The sequence below is a fragment of the Eleutherodactylus coqui genome, chromosome 2 (genome assembly GCF_035609145.1).
Source record: "Eleutherodactylus coqui strain aEleCoq1 chromosome 2, aEleCoq1.hap1, whole genome shotgun sequence".
NCBI classification, from domain to species: domain Eukaryota; kingdom Metazoa; phylum Chordata; class Amphibia; order Anura; family Eleutherodactylidae; genus Eleutherodactylus; species Eleutherodactylus coqui.
In genome coordinates this window covers 179,785,510-179,804,535 of record NC_089838.1, presented here as the reverse complement: position 1 = coordinate 179,804,535, position 19,026 = coordinate 179,785,510, and the positions used below count along the sequence as shown (strand labels likewise).

The 19,026-nt window shown below is 39.7% G+C and overlaps 1 protein-coding gene across 1 annotated transcript in view; it reads left to right on the top strand.

Annotated features, from left to right (window-relative positions):
* Positions 1 to 19,026, top strand: part of CACNA2D1 (calcium voltage-gated channel auxiliary subunit alpha2delta 1) — a 640,389-nt gene that overhangs the window by 282,895 nt on the left and 338,468 nt on the right. The window contains exon 5 of the mRNA XM_066592011.1: positions 17,614 to 17,658. Within this exon, the coding sequence (XP_066448108.1) occupies positions 17,614 to 17,658 (45 nt within the window). The remainder of the gene's footprint in view (positions 1 to 17,613; positions 17,659 to 19,026) is intronic.

Here is a 19,026-nt window from a genome sequence, read left to right as displayed (position 1 = left end):
TCTGGATAATGTGGCATTACCTACCCTGTGGCAATACTTTGGAATAGCTCCGGGTTTCTACCAACATGACCAAGCACCATGTTACACTGCACACAATGTTGAAGCTCGGTTTGAGGAGCAGAATTCCTACAAACTTCATTAGCCAGCCCAAAGTCCAGATCTCAATTCCATCAAGCATTCTTGGTATGAAATAGAACACTGTATCAATGCACGCCAACATGCCTGTCATCCCTCGCATTACTATGTGAAGCTCTTCTCAAGAAATGGAGACAAATCCCTCCACACATCTATCAGAGCTTGGTGAGAAGCATGCCTAGGAGGGTCATTGCAGTCATTGAGGCCAAAGGCGGCCCAACACCGTATTGAAAATTGTGAATAAATTAGAATTTCATCACCTTCTATGTGTGTTCCAATGCTTTTGTCAATATAGTGTATGTTAATGCCAAGTGAGCAATATGAGTCTGGTTGTTAGGCCTTCCAGTGATCTGTTGAGCATAAGGGCCATGCCCACTTTTATTTCTCTTAGCAGTACCTCTCCTGAACATACACATTATTTTGATTGTAGTTTAGGAAATTTGATGTACGGAATGTCTGATCTTAGTGTGTAGACATGCATTTACTGTAGTTGTGACTAGTCACAACTAATCTCTTTTTTTCAACTAAATCTATAAGTACTAGCAGCCATGTTTTATTCCTGAATTTTACTAAATCTCATATTTTGCCACTAATTTCAGAGATTATTATTTCAGTCATTAGGTTAACATTAAAATGGCAGCTAAATTTTGACTCAGATTAACTTCTAAAACAGAAAAGGGATGCACAACTTTTTCTGATCTGAGGGCCACATTGCCATACTGAACCACTTCGAAGTGCCGTAAGGGTATTCCCATCTAAGACTTTTATGGCATATCCTAAATACAGTGGGGAAAAAAGTATTTAGTCAGATACCAATTGTACAGGTTCTCCCACTTAAAAAGATGAGAGAGGCCTGTAATTGACATCATAGGTAGACCTCAACTATGAGAGACAACATGAGAAAACACATCCAGAAAATCACATTGTCTGATTTTTAACGAATTCATTTGCAAATTATGGTGGAAAATAACTATTTGGTCATCTACAAACAAGCAAAATTTCTGGGTCTCACAGACCTGTAACTTCTTCTTTAAGAGGCTGCTTTGTCCTCCACTCATTACCTGTAGTAATGGCACCTGTTTGAACTTATCAGTATAAAAGTCACCTGTCCACAACCTCAAGCAGTCACACTCCAAATTCCACTATGGCGAAGACCAAAAAGCTGTCGAAGGACACCAGCAACAAAATTGTAGCCCTGCACAAGACTAGGAAGACTGAATCTGCAATAGGCAAGCAGCTTGGTATGAAGAAATCAACTGTGGGAGCAATAATTAGAAAATGGAAGAGATACAAGTCCACTGATAATCTCCCTCCATCTGCGGCTCAACGCAAGATCTCACCCCGTGATCAAAATGATCACAATAACGGTGAGCAAAAATCCCAGAACCACACGGGGGAACCTAGTGAATGACCTGCAGAGAGCTGGGACCAACGTAACAAAGGCTACCATCAGTAACACACTGCGCCACCAGGGACTCAGATCCTGCAGTGCCAGACGTGTCCCCCTGCTTAAGCCAGTACATGTCCGGGGCCAACTGAAGTTTAATAGAGAGCATTTGGATGATCCAGAAAAGTATTGGGAGATTGTCATATGGTCAGATGAAACCAAAGTAGAACTGTTTGGCAGAAACACAACTCGTCGTGTTTGGAGGAGAAAGAATGCTGAGTTGCATCCAAAGAACACCATACCTATTGTCAAGCATGGGGGTGGCAACATCAAGCTTTGGGGCTGTTTCTCTGCAAAGGGACCAGGACGACTGATCCGTATACATGAAAGAATGAATGGGGCCATGTATCGTGAGATTTTGAGTGCAAACCTCCTTCCATCAGCAAGGGCACTGAAGATGAAACATGACTGGGTCTTTCAGCATGACAATGATCCCAAGCACACCGCCAGGGCAACGAAGGAGTGGCTTCGTAAGAAGCATTTCAAGGTCCTGGAGTGGCCTAGCAAGTATTCAGATCTCAACCCTATAGAAAATCTTTGGAGGGAGTTGAAAGTCCGTGTTGCCCAGCGACAGCCCCAAAACATCACTGCTCTTGAGGAGATCTGCATAGAGGAATGGGCCAACATACCAGCAACAGTGTGTACCAACCGTGTGAGGACTTACAGAAAACATTTCACCTCTGTCATTGCCAATAAAGGATATATAACAAAGTATTAAGATGAACTTTTGTTATTGACCAAATACTTATTTTCCACCATAACTTGCAAAGAAATTCGATAAAAATCAGACAATGCAATTTTCTGGATGTGTGTTCTCATGTTGTCTCTCATAGTTGAGGTCTACCTATGATGTCAATTACAGGCCTCTTTCATCTTTTTAAGTGGGAGAACTTGTACAATTGGTATCTGACTAAATACTTTTTCCCCCCACTGTATATACTATAATAGATCAAAATAAGTTTCACTTCCAGGACCCTCCCCTATTGAGAGAAAGGGGGTTACCTCTTCCCCCATTTAGCATGCCAGAGAGGAGGAGACAATGCATGTGGTTCTCTGCATTGTAGATAATGGATGTTGAGATAATGGCCTGGCATTTAATAAGTCCTAATGCATATGGGCAGAGCTGCATGTATATACAATGCCTTTAACTCATAAACTGATTTCTGGAGTGCCAAACTGGCTGAGAGACTATGTTTTCCTTTTATACAGGGGACCCAGACATGGCTAAACAGTGCAGCCTTAGTACTTTCCTGTTGCCCTACTATGTGCCAGTCCTCTTCATCCTGACATGAAAACTAAATGTGAGCAGACACACAGATCTATCTCTGCCCTGGGGCCATACAGAGTGCAATTGTGGGCCGCACGTGGCCCCCAGGCCACATGTTGTGCACTCCTGTTCTAAAACTATATAATTATGGGTTTTATGGATGTGTGAAAGACATCTACTATTACTTGTCAATGTCATCTTGAATAGTTGAAAAAAAAAAAATGGTTAACAGAGTTTGTCAGTTTATATGGCTAAAGGGCCCTTATGTGGTGTTTATTTATGAAGTTGAGTCTTGTCATATTTTCACATTACGCAGTTTAATCATCAAAACTCTTTAGATAGCTTTCTAAATCGCTAGTTGAGTTGTACAGCCCACATATTGTTTAAAATATAAAAGTCCTCCAACACAAAGTTCATATGAATCATTACCAGTATTTGTAATGATGCTGAATATATATGTGGTGTTTCAAATGCAGGCTGTTCTTTTTTCTTGCCAAGCCTACTATATATTTATGATTCTGAACTATGAAGACAGCAAAAAAGTCTAAAGCTAAAATACAGTAATATATTGTAAATCACTACACCTTGCTGTAAAGTGATTTTAAAGCAATTGTTTGATCAAATACCGAAGTGATGGCTCCCTTGTCGAGAAGACCTCAATTCTCATGTGTGTCTGCACTAGAATCCTGGACGGTAAACTACATTTTGGGGATAATTACATTTTCTTTACTGCAGTCTGATTTTGTAGATTGATGTAATGCTACTGGGAAACTATCTCTGGTATGTAATATGGGAGAATAAATCATGGAAACTATAAACACTTATTTTTATAGTAACACTGCAAATAGCATAGTTGCCCTGTATGACTCGTAGAAGCCAACAATGACTAACCAAAAATGTGCATGTAGAGAATGATTAATCTGATTAAATAGTAAGAGATCTGCCTGCCTGTCTGTCTAACATGTTATTATAACTTTCACAGGGTTCTTCTCCATTTTTCTCAGATTCTTGAATGGCCAATTTGCCTGGTTATTCAATCATGCATTTTTTCTGCCTATATCTAGTTCTATGGGTACTTTAGAATCTCATTAAAAGTGTATTCTAGTAATATAAAGTTATCCCCTATCCACAGAATGGTGGCCGATTATGTGCACTGCAGCTCCATTCATTTGCCTGTCTCTCAGGGGGACATGCCCCCCCCCCCCCCATTCTGGTGATCAGTATTGGTACCCTGCCAATCAATCACTTATCTCCTGCCCTGTGGATAGGGGATAATTTAATTTTACTGGAACACCTTCTCAAGGTCATATAGGAAAGTAGAGTAAGAAAGGCTTCATTCATTCAGCATCCAGTGTTAACCCTTTCCAATCCAATTTGTATCCTGGTTTTCCTAGGGGGCTTACTCTTTTTCTGCTGTTATACAACGGCGCTATATGCTCGCTAAAGCCAGGACCGCATGAGGTGACACGTTGGATAGGCTTCAACAGCAGAAAGGCTGGCAATACACAGTTAGAGAACCCCGACGGATGTCTTCCAACATCGAAGCTGTACAACCTTAAATCATGATGTCTTCAGAGGTCAGACAGTGGATTGGAAAGGGTTAATATTCAGCAGAAACATTTGGGCATGATTGAACTGATGGACTTGACAATTTTGAATTATCATATGTGGATTTTGGGTGGCCTCCCAATGTCCAAATCCCATGGAGAGTCCATGGCCATCCAAAGTGTCCATATAATAAACTCCTACTTGTCCCAGCTGATCCCTCCTCCCTCTGCATGTCTCAGAGGGGCCAGCGTGGGGAAAGGAAGGAGTAAGAAGAGAGTGCTAGGCAAAAAGGAGCAGGACTGACAAAGTAATAGTTCTATACAAAATGGCTGGCACTGAGGCAGAGAAATGAGACCTAAGGTCGTAATAGGAAGCATCAGCGTGCAGGCACATAATCAGGCTACATAGTAAAGCCAGAGGAGTGAGACTCTTGAGATAGTGGTATAGCACAGCAAAAACATATCAGCACCATCAAAGGCAGCATGCACTTGTGTGGGTTTATTGTTTAAAGTGGTTGACCACTTTCTGATGAAGTTTATAAATTGTCATAAACAGTACTGAACTAGCTTGACAACTCTAAATTCATTAATTTCTTGCTACAGCACTATTAGTTTAAAGCCCCTGTTGGCAATAGATAAAGAGTATAAACACTGGATGGCAGCTGCCCCCATGTCTATAACACTCAAGGTGATGACTGGCAGATGATTAAATCATATGACTTATTCAATGACTGTGTCGTCTTCTGCACAGACGCTGAAAGCGTAAATGTACGGTGCGGGAGTTGGGATATCAGCTTGGGTTCACTGTGGCTATGTACTGTGACTCCAATCTGCTATGCTTCAACTAAATGGGTCTGAGGGGGAGCTTGGTGGTTGAACTCCCAGCCGGTCATTCTACAAAGTTTATGGTTGATTAGGGTTGTGGTCCCTGCTCCTGGAGAGATGCTACGTAGTACAGATGTTTCCCTAGTGGGAAGGAGCTCCAGGAGGTGAGGTAAGGGTGAAACAGTAAAATTCCCTTTTTTATTGCAGTTCCAGGCAAACAAGGCAAAGTCCAATACAGTCCAATTTCCGTATATCAGAATCCAGAGTTTGGTGACTGGAGATACCGCCATCAGTATAATGCAGCATATCTGGCACCTTTACTCCTCTTTCCTCAGAGTTAGGAACTGCCTGGCTATCTTTTATCCAGCTTTCTTCTTCTTCTAACTACATCTCTCCTGCAATGCATTCTCTGATAACGGAAGGAGACTGAAATATCTCTGTATCTGTTTTCCTTCTACTGAACTCTCCAAAGATAGGTAAAGCTATTTATGAACTCTGGTTCCTCCCATGAGTATAGGGCTCGAGGCTAGACAAAGGTCTAGTTTACTCTCAGGCATATCGGCACTCACTGCAATGATATAGCTGTATCTGCCTTGTTTCTTGCTAATGTCAATGTATATATGTATTTTTTTCATGGACACTGAGTCTATGTGGCATTTGACGCATGGGCAGAGGGGACTACGCATACTCTGTTTTGCCTGTTGATGTGCCAGCAACTGCACTCTATAGAACACCCTCTGCTACTATATCCTATTGGATAGATTACTCCCTTTGAGCTGTCATCCATGATAGAACCACTGCTCATTGGTGCTGCATAGACATACCCTCATATTGGCTAGAAATCTAATAATCACACCCTCTCAGCGCAGCACTGCCTTCACTGTAACCTACCTGAACTCCTTTTATAAAGCCTGTGTAGCAAAACATATTGGGAGGACATGTGTTACATGATTTTTTAGATTAGGTTTAAGGATGGCTCTGTTGTTGTTGTTAGTCGTTTAGTTATTCACAACCCTCGATGACCCTAAAGGCAAGCTCCATCCTTGTTTTTTGGTTTTGCACTGCTTTTTTTAGCTGTGGGATATCCATGCCAGTATCAGTTTTGACAGTATCAGCCATCGTGCCAGATCTTCTTTTGCCACTGATTTATCTAAGCATAGATTTTTCTAGTGACTCTGCTCGCATTAGATGGCCAAAATACATGAGTCTGAATCCGGTCATCTCGCCCTACAGTGATATATTGGGTCTTATACGATTCAGGACTTTTCTATTTGTTACTCTTGCTGTCCAGGGCATACGCAGCAGCTTTCAGCAGCACCACAGCTCAAACGCATCAATCCTCCTTCTACCAGCTTTTTCACAGTCCAACTTTCACATCCATACATAGCTAAGGGGAATACGATAGTTTGCACTATCTAGCATTTAGTTGCTATGCCGATATCCCTACTTTTCCAAATTTTGTCCATGCTTAGCATTGCGCTTCACCCTAATGCTATCATATGTTTTATCTCTGGCATAGATTCTCCAGCCTTATCAATTTTTGAGCCAACGAAGATGACGTCCTGCATGCATTCTATGACCTCATTGGCCATTTTTTGCAGTTGTCATAATTTTAGTCTTCTTTAAATTCAGGTAGAGGCCCATTTTTTCACTTTCAGTTTTAATTGTACATATCAGCTGTTACCGACCTGCTTCTGTTTCTGCAAGCAGAGTTGTGTCATTTGCATAATGGAGATTGTTGATGCTTCTTCCACCTATTTTAACCCTGATTTCCAATTTGTCTATGTCTATTTTCTGCATTATCACTCATAAGTTAAAGAAGAAGGGTGAGAGGATGCAGCCCTTGGTTGCCAACAGTTATGTAATTTCCCCAAACACTGCATCTTGTGTGAATATATTAGTGACTAAAGACAACTGCCCTTACAGTCTGCCTAGCGATATACATTTAGTTCATTTATGGGCTCAGCCACCTATTCCTTAATTTTAAGCCTCAGTCAGACGAGCGTTTTTTTAAGAGCATGATTAAGCGTGTTTAAAAAGCGGCTCAATTAGAACCAATGCTTTCTAATGAAAGCGTTGACATGTACGTTTTTTAGAGGCGCTAATTAATCGCACCTGCACAAGATAGGACATGCAAGTGCAAATTTCCCCGTTTATGCAATTTTTCTACAAGCGATGTGCGTTGTTTTTTTAAGCGCTCCTATTCATGTGCTAAAGCATTGCTTGTCTGACCGAGGCCTTCAAGCGCGCATATTTTGAGCGTATACATGTCAATAAAGTTTATCATTTTATATCATTTTCTTTTGGGAAGGTATAACTATTAGGCTATTTTTTCTGCCTTTGGCAATTTTTTGGAAATTATACCCCCTGGTTTAGACTTGATGGTCCTCCAGTCTGCTATTTTTAAAGAAACATAACCATATTATAAAATTATGTACAATATTTTTGTAGTGACCGCTTTAGGTCACTACATAAATATTACTATGGTATGCTGAGACTTGTAGTACTTCAGCATTTTTGTACACATTTATCTAACAATAGGTTCCGGTGTGTAGTGATTCATTTTAGATCATACTGGGACTTGTAGTACATCGGTGTTCCAGCGTTTAATTATTCATTTTCAATTTTTTTTTAAAAATAAAAATTAACTAAATCATTTCTTGCCTCTCCTCTGTTGCAATGCTGTTCTTTCTAAGCTCCTGACTTAGGCCCCCTGTCCACGGGCATTGCGGTATTCTGCGGCAGATCTCCGCCGCCCGGGAGCAGGAGCCGGCAAGCGAATCTCCGCTGTAAGCCTATCTGACAGATAGGCTGATCGCGGAGAATAGCAGGAATTCGCAGCATGCTGCGAACTGCCGGCTGTGAGCGGAGAATCGCAATGATTCTCCGCTCGTGGAAAGAGGGCCGGCGCTTTCCATAGCAATGCTATGGAAAGCTTCAGACAGCGTGATTCGCCGGCGATTTACCACCTGCGAAATCACGCCCGTGGACAGGGGGCCTTGAACGGTTAACAGGCAGAGAGAGGATTATAAAGGACGACACTTTGGAATACTGTTTAACTACAATTAAACATTACATCACAGAAATGTAGTGTTGGTTATAGCCATGACATAGCAGAACAACAGTGGGGAATGGGATGGCCAAGTATGAGGAATAGCTCAGGGGGTGTGGTCTACTTAATTTACCACTTGTCCTTAATGCCAGATACAGTATAACTATGCAGTTGCATACGTCTGCCACTGACTATTGTAAAAAATAGATTTGTTATGTAGTATTTTATTAGAAATAATGCAAAGATGTATATATAGAGATGTCACAAATGGCAAAGAAAAATTTGGCACACTAAGGGCCCTTTAAATGAGAAGACTTGCAGGCGCAAAAGCGCAGCAATAATCACTCTTGTGCATCACTCAGTAAATGGAGGTGTAGGGTGACGGAAATCACTCTGGCCACCGCCTCCATTCACAGTAAACATAGATGAGTACAGGCTGATCATTGTCGGAATCTTTATTGCTGCAGAAACAGAATGACAAACAATTATCATTCGTTGTTCTGATCATCCGGGCATTTACACGGAACTCTTATTGTTCAGATGCCCGCACTCCTGCAAATCCAGAAAAACGTTCAGTTTTAAAAGGCCCCTTAGTTAATAGCATAGCGCCAAACATCTGTAGACTTTTTGTCTAGGATGGCTACTTTAATACTAAGTGAACGAGGGGTGTGCTAAACAAGTAGCATGAGTCAACTATGCTAATGCCATAGTACAGTGCGACACTACATCTATAGTGCAAACATACACCCATATGAAACTAATATTATTTTACATCACGGTATACATGTGGAAAGGCCATTCTCCTGTCAAAATGCATATTGCAGACATAGTCCATAAACATAGTGTGAATACAATTTAGCTACTCTAACCCCCCTCAATGATATACATGTATATCATAGGTCACAGGGTTAGTATGGAGTAGACTCAGTCCAAATCTGGTGGGTGCAAACTGTGTTTGAGGGTGGCTTCACGCGAGCGTGTTTTTCTGCGTACATAGGTGCGTACATAAGTGCGCACCCATGTATGTGCAAAAACACCCGTGAATGCAGGTCTGTGCATTGTCTTCAATTGAGCCGTGGCTGCTGCCAGCGGCTCCATTGAAAACAATGGTCTGCCGACACCCCTGCATTGTTTTTCAAGGAAGGGCATTACATATAAGCCCTTCCCTGAAAAACAAAAATTTTTGTGTAAAAAAAATAAAATAAAATAAACTTACCTCTCCGCCACTGCTGTGTCAACTGCGGGGACGAAGAACACATCTGCTGCATGCGGCAGATGTTTTCTCCATCCCCACTAGTAAAAAGAGTTCCCTGATGCTACATCTGCCACATCTGTGACAGATGCAGTAGAGGAATTCTTTCATTCTCTACCGCAGCTGTCAGACATGACAGCTGCGGTAGGGGATTCTGCTGCTAACACCCCGTCAATTGATTTCAGGGAAGGGCTTTAAACATAACCCCTTCCCTGAAAATCCAGTAAAAGTGCTGTAAAAACAAAAAAATAGATTTTTCGGCGTCATTCATTCGGCAAGAGCTCCCTGTTATTGGCTGAGCAATATATTATATTTAAAGCATTTCCCCGAAATCAATTGATGGGGTGCCAGCAGCAGAATCCTCTACCGCAGCTGTCATGTGTGACAGCTGCGGCAGAAAATTAAAGAATTCCTCTGCTGCATCTGTCAGAGATGTGGCAGGTGCAGCAGGGAATTCTTTTTACTAGCGGGGATGAAGGAAACATCTGCCGCATGCGGCAGATGTGTTCTTCATCCCCGCAGGGGGCACAGTAGTGGTGTAGAGGTAAGTTTATTTTTTATTATTTTTTTTTTTTACACAAAAATTTTTGTTTTTCAGGGAAGGGCTTATATGTAAAGCCCTTCCCTGAAAAACAATGCAGGGGTACCGGCAGACCATTGTTTTCAATGCAGCTGCCAATGGCTCCATCGAAAACAATGCATGACTGCTAAACTCCCTCCCCCTTCTCTCCTCCTCTCTCCTTCTCTCTGGCTGTTTGCAATTGGATGGGACAGGATGGGAGCGGAGCTAAGCTCTTCCCCATCTCACCACCTCCCATTACTGGCTTCAGACAAGGGGAGCGGGCAAGAGCTTATCTCTGCCCTGTGTTGCCCCCTCCCATTGCAAACAGCCGGAGGGGAGGAGAGAGGAGGTGAGTCGGTGAGTGGGAGGGAAGGGGGAGACAGCTTAGCAGCGCTAAGCTGTCTCCCCCCACCCAGCAACATATATGCCAAGCCCGTGCATCACATGGTAGCGTATATCGGCCAGCCATGAAGACGCCAGCCAATATTCGCTCGTGTGAATAAGCCCTGAGGCAGATGTAAATAGGCTAACACTGAAAGGTACAGTATACTGCAATACAGAAGTGTGGGACTGAAAATATAATGTAAAATTAAGCTTACTAAAATTTTAAAAAAGAACGATTTAAATCTAAACATTAAGAATAAACATTTTTGGTATTGCTGTATTTATAAAAGTCTGAACTTTTAAAATATCACATCATTTGTCCAGCCCGGTAAGAGCTGTAAAAAATGTAACAAAAAGTGATCTAAAAGTTATATGAACCCGAAATCCAGATCAATAAAAACTAACTCATCCAGGACAAAGAAGCCCTCACACAAAGTTATGGGCTCAGAACATGGCAACATAAACATTTTTTAAGTTGCTTTTAAGTTTTTTTAAAGTAGTATAACATGAAAAAAAAATTAAAAAATTGATATCGCTGTAATCATATTGACCCAGAGAATAAATTGAATTTATCATTTTTACTGCACTGTGAATGCTGTAAATAGAAAACCTCAACAATCATGGCGCAACTGTTTTTTTTTACCATTTTACATCACTTAAAATGTTTCAATAGCTCTTCAATATATTATATGGTACTATTGAAAAATATTATTCAACCTGCAAAAAACAAGCCCTCATTTGGCTATGTTGATAGAATAATGAAATTATATTTTTTGAAAGCCATAGCTGAAAACTACTAAATCCGAAACCCCCAAATTAACGAATGAATAGAATTTTCATTACTTTGACAAAGAAGGACCATTCGAAGACTAAAATTTACATCACTGGTGAATATTATACTTCAATGTTTTCAGTTTAGTATCAAAATCTAAAATAACTGAATTATTCAATGTCCACAGTCTCGAATATTTGCACTCATAGCATAATATATATTAGCTTATACCAATGTTCTTATTTGCTTTTAGGCATGTTTTTTATACTTGCATCATACTAAAAGTATTTATATCCATCACACTGCCACAATGTTCTTTCAGTGCAGGAGATTCATATTAGTTTAAATTTTCTTTTCAAATATTCATGAAGACTTTTCACCATAAAAAAGAATGCTATAAACCATTCACAACCCATTAAAATTTAATGATATATTTTCAGTTGAAATTAGCACTTTTTCACTGTGGGTAGCAATATTTACATGGCTTGATTTGTGAGCGTGAAGGTATCCTTCGGGCTATTGCTTGTCACCTTGCAAATGTAATATGACAAGAGTTATAGAAGCATGGCTATTAATGCTAGGGAATGGTATCCCTGTGCTGTGCTTAGATAGTGACTGCAGAAAACATAAACAGACTGTTGTCTAATAAATTGGTTAATATGCGCATAACTGAAAAATGAAAAATTATCTAAGGTCCCTTTTATAATTTTTTGTAGCTTTGTACACTGCAACAATTTGTCTATCTACAATAAATGTGTTTCTTTACTCCTATGTTCACCTTTTACACCTGACTTAACCTGCTATGTTTGATCTGAATGCAAAAAAGAGAAAAAGGGGTCCATCTCATCCAATCTCGAAAAATTGATAAATAAAAACAAACTTATATTTGACATGCTTCTAAAAAAATATTAAGGTTTGTAGACCAAAAAATGACCAAAACACGTGAAAAAAATACTCTAAACCCACCTATGCATTTCCAGCACCATTGAGAACCCCTAGACGTAATAAGTACACATGTACATGACTACCACTTAAGCACTAGAAGGTTCAGTGTGGCAGCTTTATTGCACTACACATGTGCCTGTGTACTGATGCTGAAGGGCTGGTCTTTCACATATACAGCAGTAGACATTCGCAGGTTAGTTTGTTTATGTCTTGGGGTTATTTCATTACTTCAAAGAAAGCGCTATGTTACTCAAAGATCATCTGCAATTTTGGATCAATCTGAAATTCACCTATTCTGCTTATGTGAACTATTTTATATTTTGTGGTTTCTGTGTGTACAGGTGTTTTTTGTGGGTGTGTCTTCATTTTGCTGAAGTTTGCAAAATGATTGTAGAATTACAACCTTACACTTACAGCTTTGATCTCATGATCATGTGGCTTTAATTGGTACCATGTGATGACTTCTAAGGGTTTTAAATATACTGTGGTGTTTTTATTTCCCTTGCTACAACTAAGAGCACTGGGTGACACCGGAAATGCTTCAGTGAGTTTAGAGAAGAATTTTTTTACGCTTTATGGTCATTTTTGGACTACACAGCCTAAACAATTTTTTAGAAGTATGTCAAATTAAAGTTTAGTGTTTTTCTAATTTTTATCCAAATTGGATGAGCTGGATCTCTTTTTTTCTTTTTTGCATTCTTTCTGTGCATAGTCAAGCGTCTCTGTGCTTCTGTCCTTTGGCAAGGTTGGCTGGTGACCTGTTGTTTTTCCTTTTTTTCCCCTCTTTTGTATGGTTTGTTTTAAACAGGCATACATTGCAATATTGTACTTTAACTAAGAAATTACCCACAGATTAACATCATGTCATGCTTAGGTTTAATATTCTGCTTAGAATCTTGTAGCTTGCTGTATACTGAATAATTATTAAGTATAGTGTATAAAACATCATGCATTAAGCTTTTATGACACCTTTAGTGGTGGCTTCAGGCCGACAGAATTGTATTATGTACGACGTATTCAGCATCGGAGGTCCAATTTGAAGCCTAAGGGTGCATTCACACGAACGTATATCGGCTCGGGTTTCACGCCGAGCCGATATACGTTGTCCCCGTGTGCAGGGGGGGGAGGATGGAAGAGCCAGGGCCAGGAACTGAGGCTCCCGCCCCCTCTCTGCCTCCTCTCCGCCCCTCTGCACTATTTGCAATGGGGAGAGGCGGGACAGGGCGGGGCTAATTCCCGGACTTTAGCCCCGCCTCCTCTCATTGCAAATAGTGCAGAGGGGCGGAGAGGAGGCAGAGAGGGGGCGGGAGCCTCAGTTCCTGCTTCTGGCTCTTCCATCCTCCCCCCCTGCACCCGAGGACAACGTATATCGGCTCGGCGTGAAAACCGAGCCGATATACGTTCGTGTGAATGCACCCTCAATTGTATGTGTAGGAGATTTGGAGCTCTATATTAGAGAAACTAAGCTCCAGCCACTATATATAGAGAGAAATTAATTAGTACATAATTTTCTATTTAGAGTAAAGACATAATCGCATTTGTGCTTAAGACTAGACATTTGGTATTATTATTGACAGTTAACATTTAGTATATTTAAGCTGTGAAATACCAATCACTTTTTCTTATTTTGACTTTCCCAATAATAAGAATCATTCCTTTTTAATTTCCATTGTTTAGGTTATTAGAAATATTGTTGGAAAATATTTTGAAAAACTTTCCAAATAATAGGATTCATGTTGACCTGATCTTTTTATCACCATTGATTGCCACTGTAAGGGCTTAGTATTGTTTAGATAGCAGAATTTTCATGATTTTTTATGAACATCTTAGATGATATTGAGGCACTTGTGTAATATAACTTTAATAATTTACCAGGGTTATTCTATAGCAGAATAGAAGTCAAGGTTTTGAAAAGATAAGGCCCTTTTACACGCAACAATTATTGCTCAAAATTCATTCAGATGACCAAAAATGAGCAATAATCGTTACATGTAAACGCAGGCATCGTGCACTTTTGATTTGAACGATGATTTTAAGTTTAACTTTAGTTTAAGTTTAACTTAAAATCCATCGTTAAGCCACTGAGAGATAAAGCAAACACATATATCTCTCAATAGACTGCATGCAGTTCTCCCCACAGCATGTTTACACTAGCCAGGAGAGAACAATGTAATCTGCCGGAAGCTGTGAGGAGAACAGTGCTGCTATTTGCTATTTGATGGGCGTGTGTTTAAGCACATGCTGGGCTCTGCAAACAACTAGTAGAGGTCCTTTTTCATCCAAATGAAGATAATAAAGTGTTAATGGCTATTAACACTTTATGCAAGTAGATCACTAAATTTTTCAATTTGTCAGTCATTTGAAAGATTATCTTTGCATGTAAAAAGACCTATAGATAGGTAGATAGATAGATATGAGATAGATAGATAGATATGAGATAGATAGAAAGAAAGATATGAGATAGATAGATAAATATGAGAGATAGATAGATATGAGAGATAGATAGATAGATAGATAGATATGTGATAGATAGATAGATAGATAGATAGATAGATAGATAGATAGATAGATAGATAGATATTAGATAGATATGAGATAGATGAATCATACAAACTGGAACCCATGATCATTGAATTCTAGATTAATGGAGTAAAAAAAATATTGCAAGTTAGAAAAACCCCTTTTCCCATCTTCCCCCTAAAAAATAAACAATGTAAAACCCACATAAATCATATTGCTTATGTTTTTATTGTATTATATGGTGCATTCAATGGTACAATTAAAAAAATACAACTTGTTGCACAATAAAACATGCCTGGATACGGCTATGTCAATGGAAAAATAAACAAGTTATGGATCTTGGAAAATGGGGAAAAAATAAAAAAAGAATAATCTCTAGTCTTGAAAGAGTTCATTTAAAAAATACAAGGTGAAATGTTGTTTTTAAATATGTGCTTTACTTTAAGGAATGTATCATCTGTAGCGTTTCTACAAATTAAAACCAGATAGTGAAACATATTCTTTAATTCTAAATGATTTTATTTTCTAATTGTAGATTTTTATTCTATTTCCTGTATGTAGCTATTAAGGCTTCCATCCTGAAGAAGCTGCTTTTAACAATATTTTAAAAACATGTTTGCAACACCACATGGACCCTATACACACTGGACAGAAGGGGACTCATTGACATTTACAGAGGTCAATGTGTAGGGAGGGGAATGGAAAAGCTGTGATCATCACCTGTTGTGAATGGTGGATCCTGTATTATCTATCTTTGTACTCCCGCCTGTGAAGATGAGATGACTTTTGAGAAGTGATTTCTACAGAACAGGAAGTGTCAGCAGGCAGAGTAAAAACTGCAGGATTACAGGATTATTTTTAAATTAAAACATATTTTTCAAGATTTTTTTAAACAATAGGTCATGTTCTGAAGCCACATTCCTTTTAAACACGTAAATGTATTTTGTCACCAGCAATCCTAAGAGTCAAATATAGTGCAAGAGGTATTTGTAACTAATGGAAGAATAGAATGAAGCTGCTGATCCATTGGCTTTAAAAGTAAATATAATTTCCCATGCTGTTTCACCGCTCATAGAGAATTCTTCCAACCTTTTCTGCTAAAATAGAGTTTCAAATTAAAAACTAGGGAACAAAAAGAGAAGAAATCAGATTATAGATAGCCTATTTCTTAAAGGTATTCTGAGAGCCAGCCAGGTGCATTTCTATTGAATTATTCAGCATCATATACTTTTATCATTGGAGAGATTTTGGTCTTTTGTTATTTCCTGCAACATCACTGATAAGTGTATTTTATTTTTCCACTATTTTCCATAGTTCCGATGTTTAATTGCCCTGGATGTAATAAAGTCATTTCAGTGACCAAATAATATAGTTGTTCCTAGCATTGCAAAATCTATATGTACTTTATGCACCATATAATTATTTAAGTAGATAAAGTAGCTTATTTGATAGCAGTTTCATTAGATAATAGAGGAGAGCAGCTGAACAAAAGCAACTGAAATTCTACTGTGCTATTTGTGGGGGAGGCAGCTCTGTTCCTATACAGCTTTTGTTTCCTATATAATCGCTAAATGCATCTGCTATTTATTCGGTAATGTACTGTAAAGTCATTCTGTGTATGTATTATATGCACTAAAAAACATATACAAATATCTGCTAGAGACTAAATTATATACAATGTGTATTGGCTATAGAAGTAGACAGTACTGGTGCATCTTGTCTTCACCAGAGTTATGGGTGGAGACATGGGCTGGCCAGCTGGAGCTACAGGGAGCGCCCACAGCTCTGTATTAGCTATCGGATACACACCTTCACCTAGCTTTTGGTGCGTTGTTATGGCCACAGGACGCCAGATACAGGCGTTCTGCTTTGTCACTCAGGAGAAGAAGCTGCCGGTTAGGGGTTAGGATGATGGTGAGGAGTTAGTGTTCATTTGACGCGTAGGGTTAGGAATCATCTAGCAGCTAGGAACGTTGGTAAGTCAGCCACAGCGGGGAGCCGCGTCACCCACAGTGGGAGTCAGTGGGTGTTAAGTGGTCGCGACAAATTCAACATTACAGCGCTGGCCGGAGGAGCAGACATGCTGGAGACCGGGGGTTAAGTGGTTGGCCCGAAGTAGATCGTTGAGCAGAGCCAGGAGCAGCAGAAGAATCACAGTTGCAGCAGCTTAGCAGAGCAGGGGCACAGCTCACCTTGGTGCAGATTGGGACGAAGTACACCATCAACCAGGGCCAGGAGCAGCAGGAGGATCAGAGTTGCCGCAGCTCGCCTCAGTCCAGATGTCAATCTGCTAGCCAATCCGGAGCTGTGGGTGTTCCCTGTAGATCCACCCACCAAGCCCATGTCTCCACTCATAACTCTGGTGGAAACAAGATGCACCAGTACCGAAGTAGACATATATTTGCTGTATTTGGTATTAAAAATTTCACAAATTATTTAATACATAATAAAAGTATGTTCAAAATCTGAAATGCAATAATGTTTGCGAGTGCTACACTGTCCATGCCATTGATGGGGAATTCTCATCTTAAAGGAGTATTACCACCTCAGCCAATCATGGCTGGGGTGTGAATAGCTGTTCTAATGCCTCGACCAGTGCTGGCTGGGATTATGGAAACAGTAAAACTGTCTGTTTTATGCTATTTCTAGAACTCCCATAAAAGTGAATGACAGTTCTAGAAATGGCATAACACAGCAATCTACGGTGTTTCCGTAACTCCCAAATTGCAGAAACAATGTAGCTCAACCAGCTTGGCTATTTCTGTAATCCCGGGCACCATGTTACATGTATGTTTCTTTTTTCTTGTACTGCAGTATGTAATTAAATTTATTAAAAAGTTGGAGTGTTACTATATCTAAACTATATTTTATAGTTAAAATGTCAATTTTTATCTGTTTTTGACAGGCTAATGATATAGTTTACTACAATGCAAAGGAGGATCAAATGGATGTAAGTAATTATGTACACTTATTTGCTTCTATAGTGTCAACCTCAGTTGTCAGAGATGTGTAAAAAATAATCCTTTAGCTGTTATTTTCCTTGTGACGTCAAGGTTTATTCACCTTTGCAAATTTAATTTGAATGACGCGTATTTTCCATTAAACTATGTCATGTTTGAAAAATCAACTCAAGTTATTTATTAATGACTGCCTTTTACTTGACTGGGAATATAAAAAATATCAACCCATATTTTTGTAAACTTACTGCTAGCATTAAAGAGGTATTCCAGGACTTTAAGTATTGTTGACTTATCCTCAGGATAGCTCGTCAATAGTTGATTGACGGGGGCTGATCAGCTGATCATTCGCGGTAAGTGCAGCCGGCCAGTCATTATCACCACCTCACTCTTATTAAAATCAATGGGAGCGTTGCCTCCTATTACTGTTCCAGCTCCTCATTGTGGCCAGGCCTGGACGTCTGATCCTGGATCAGGTAATCAATAGTTAAAGCCTGGAATGACCCTTTAAAGCTGCAGCTACACATTTGAGAATTTTGATGTGGATTTGCTGTTGATTTAAACCCCCTCATTTGAAAAAGTAAGGTCTGTAGTGAAAATCCACAGCAAAAATTGACATGCTGCAGACATAGCACCACAGGTCTATCTATGTAAGAAACACACAGCCATATTGAAACAAGGGTACAACTGACATTGGATAGCCTATGGACACCTGTTTATGTGCTGTCCGATATATATAAACCCTGCACATCGAAATGCTCTACTCTTGTCCATGAAAATGGGCAGGAATAGGACCTGTTATGAGTTTCTTAACGTGGATAATAAGTAAGCTCATGTAAAAATCGATCATGTATATAGCTTCAAGGCTTTAATGGGATTGGGTACTGTCTGTAGAATTAAACAAACAGCACTTGGCCAAAAAATTCAGTCCTGTACCTTTTAGGCCGCTTTCACACTGGTAGAAAAATAGCGCAATCTTCTTGTGATGCGAAGACGCTACAAATTGCATATATGTGAAGCCCATGCTTTCCAATGGGCACTTTCACAGAAAGAAAAATCGTGCCATGCCCTATACAGCCGTGATTTGCAATGTTTTGTAGCCCATGTTTCCCTGTGGAGCCTACTTTTGTGTTGCATTGTATCACATGATATTGCGGTTTTTGTGTGGTGTGATGCAACTTTTACAGTAGGAAGTCCTACTGTTTGTCCCTAAAATAAGCTCTAGCTGCATAAAAAAACCCAGCTGACTCTGATTGGTTTTTCGAGCGCTGTGGCTCAACCAATCACTGCATCACTCGATGAATCAATCACAGCCATTGCATTGCATTGAGCGCTGCAATAATTGGCTGAGCAACGGTGCT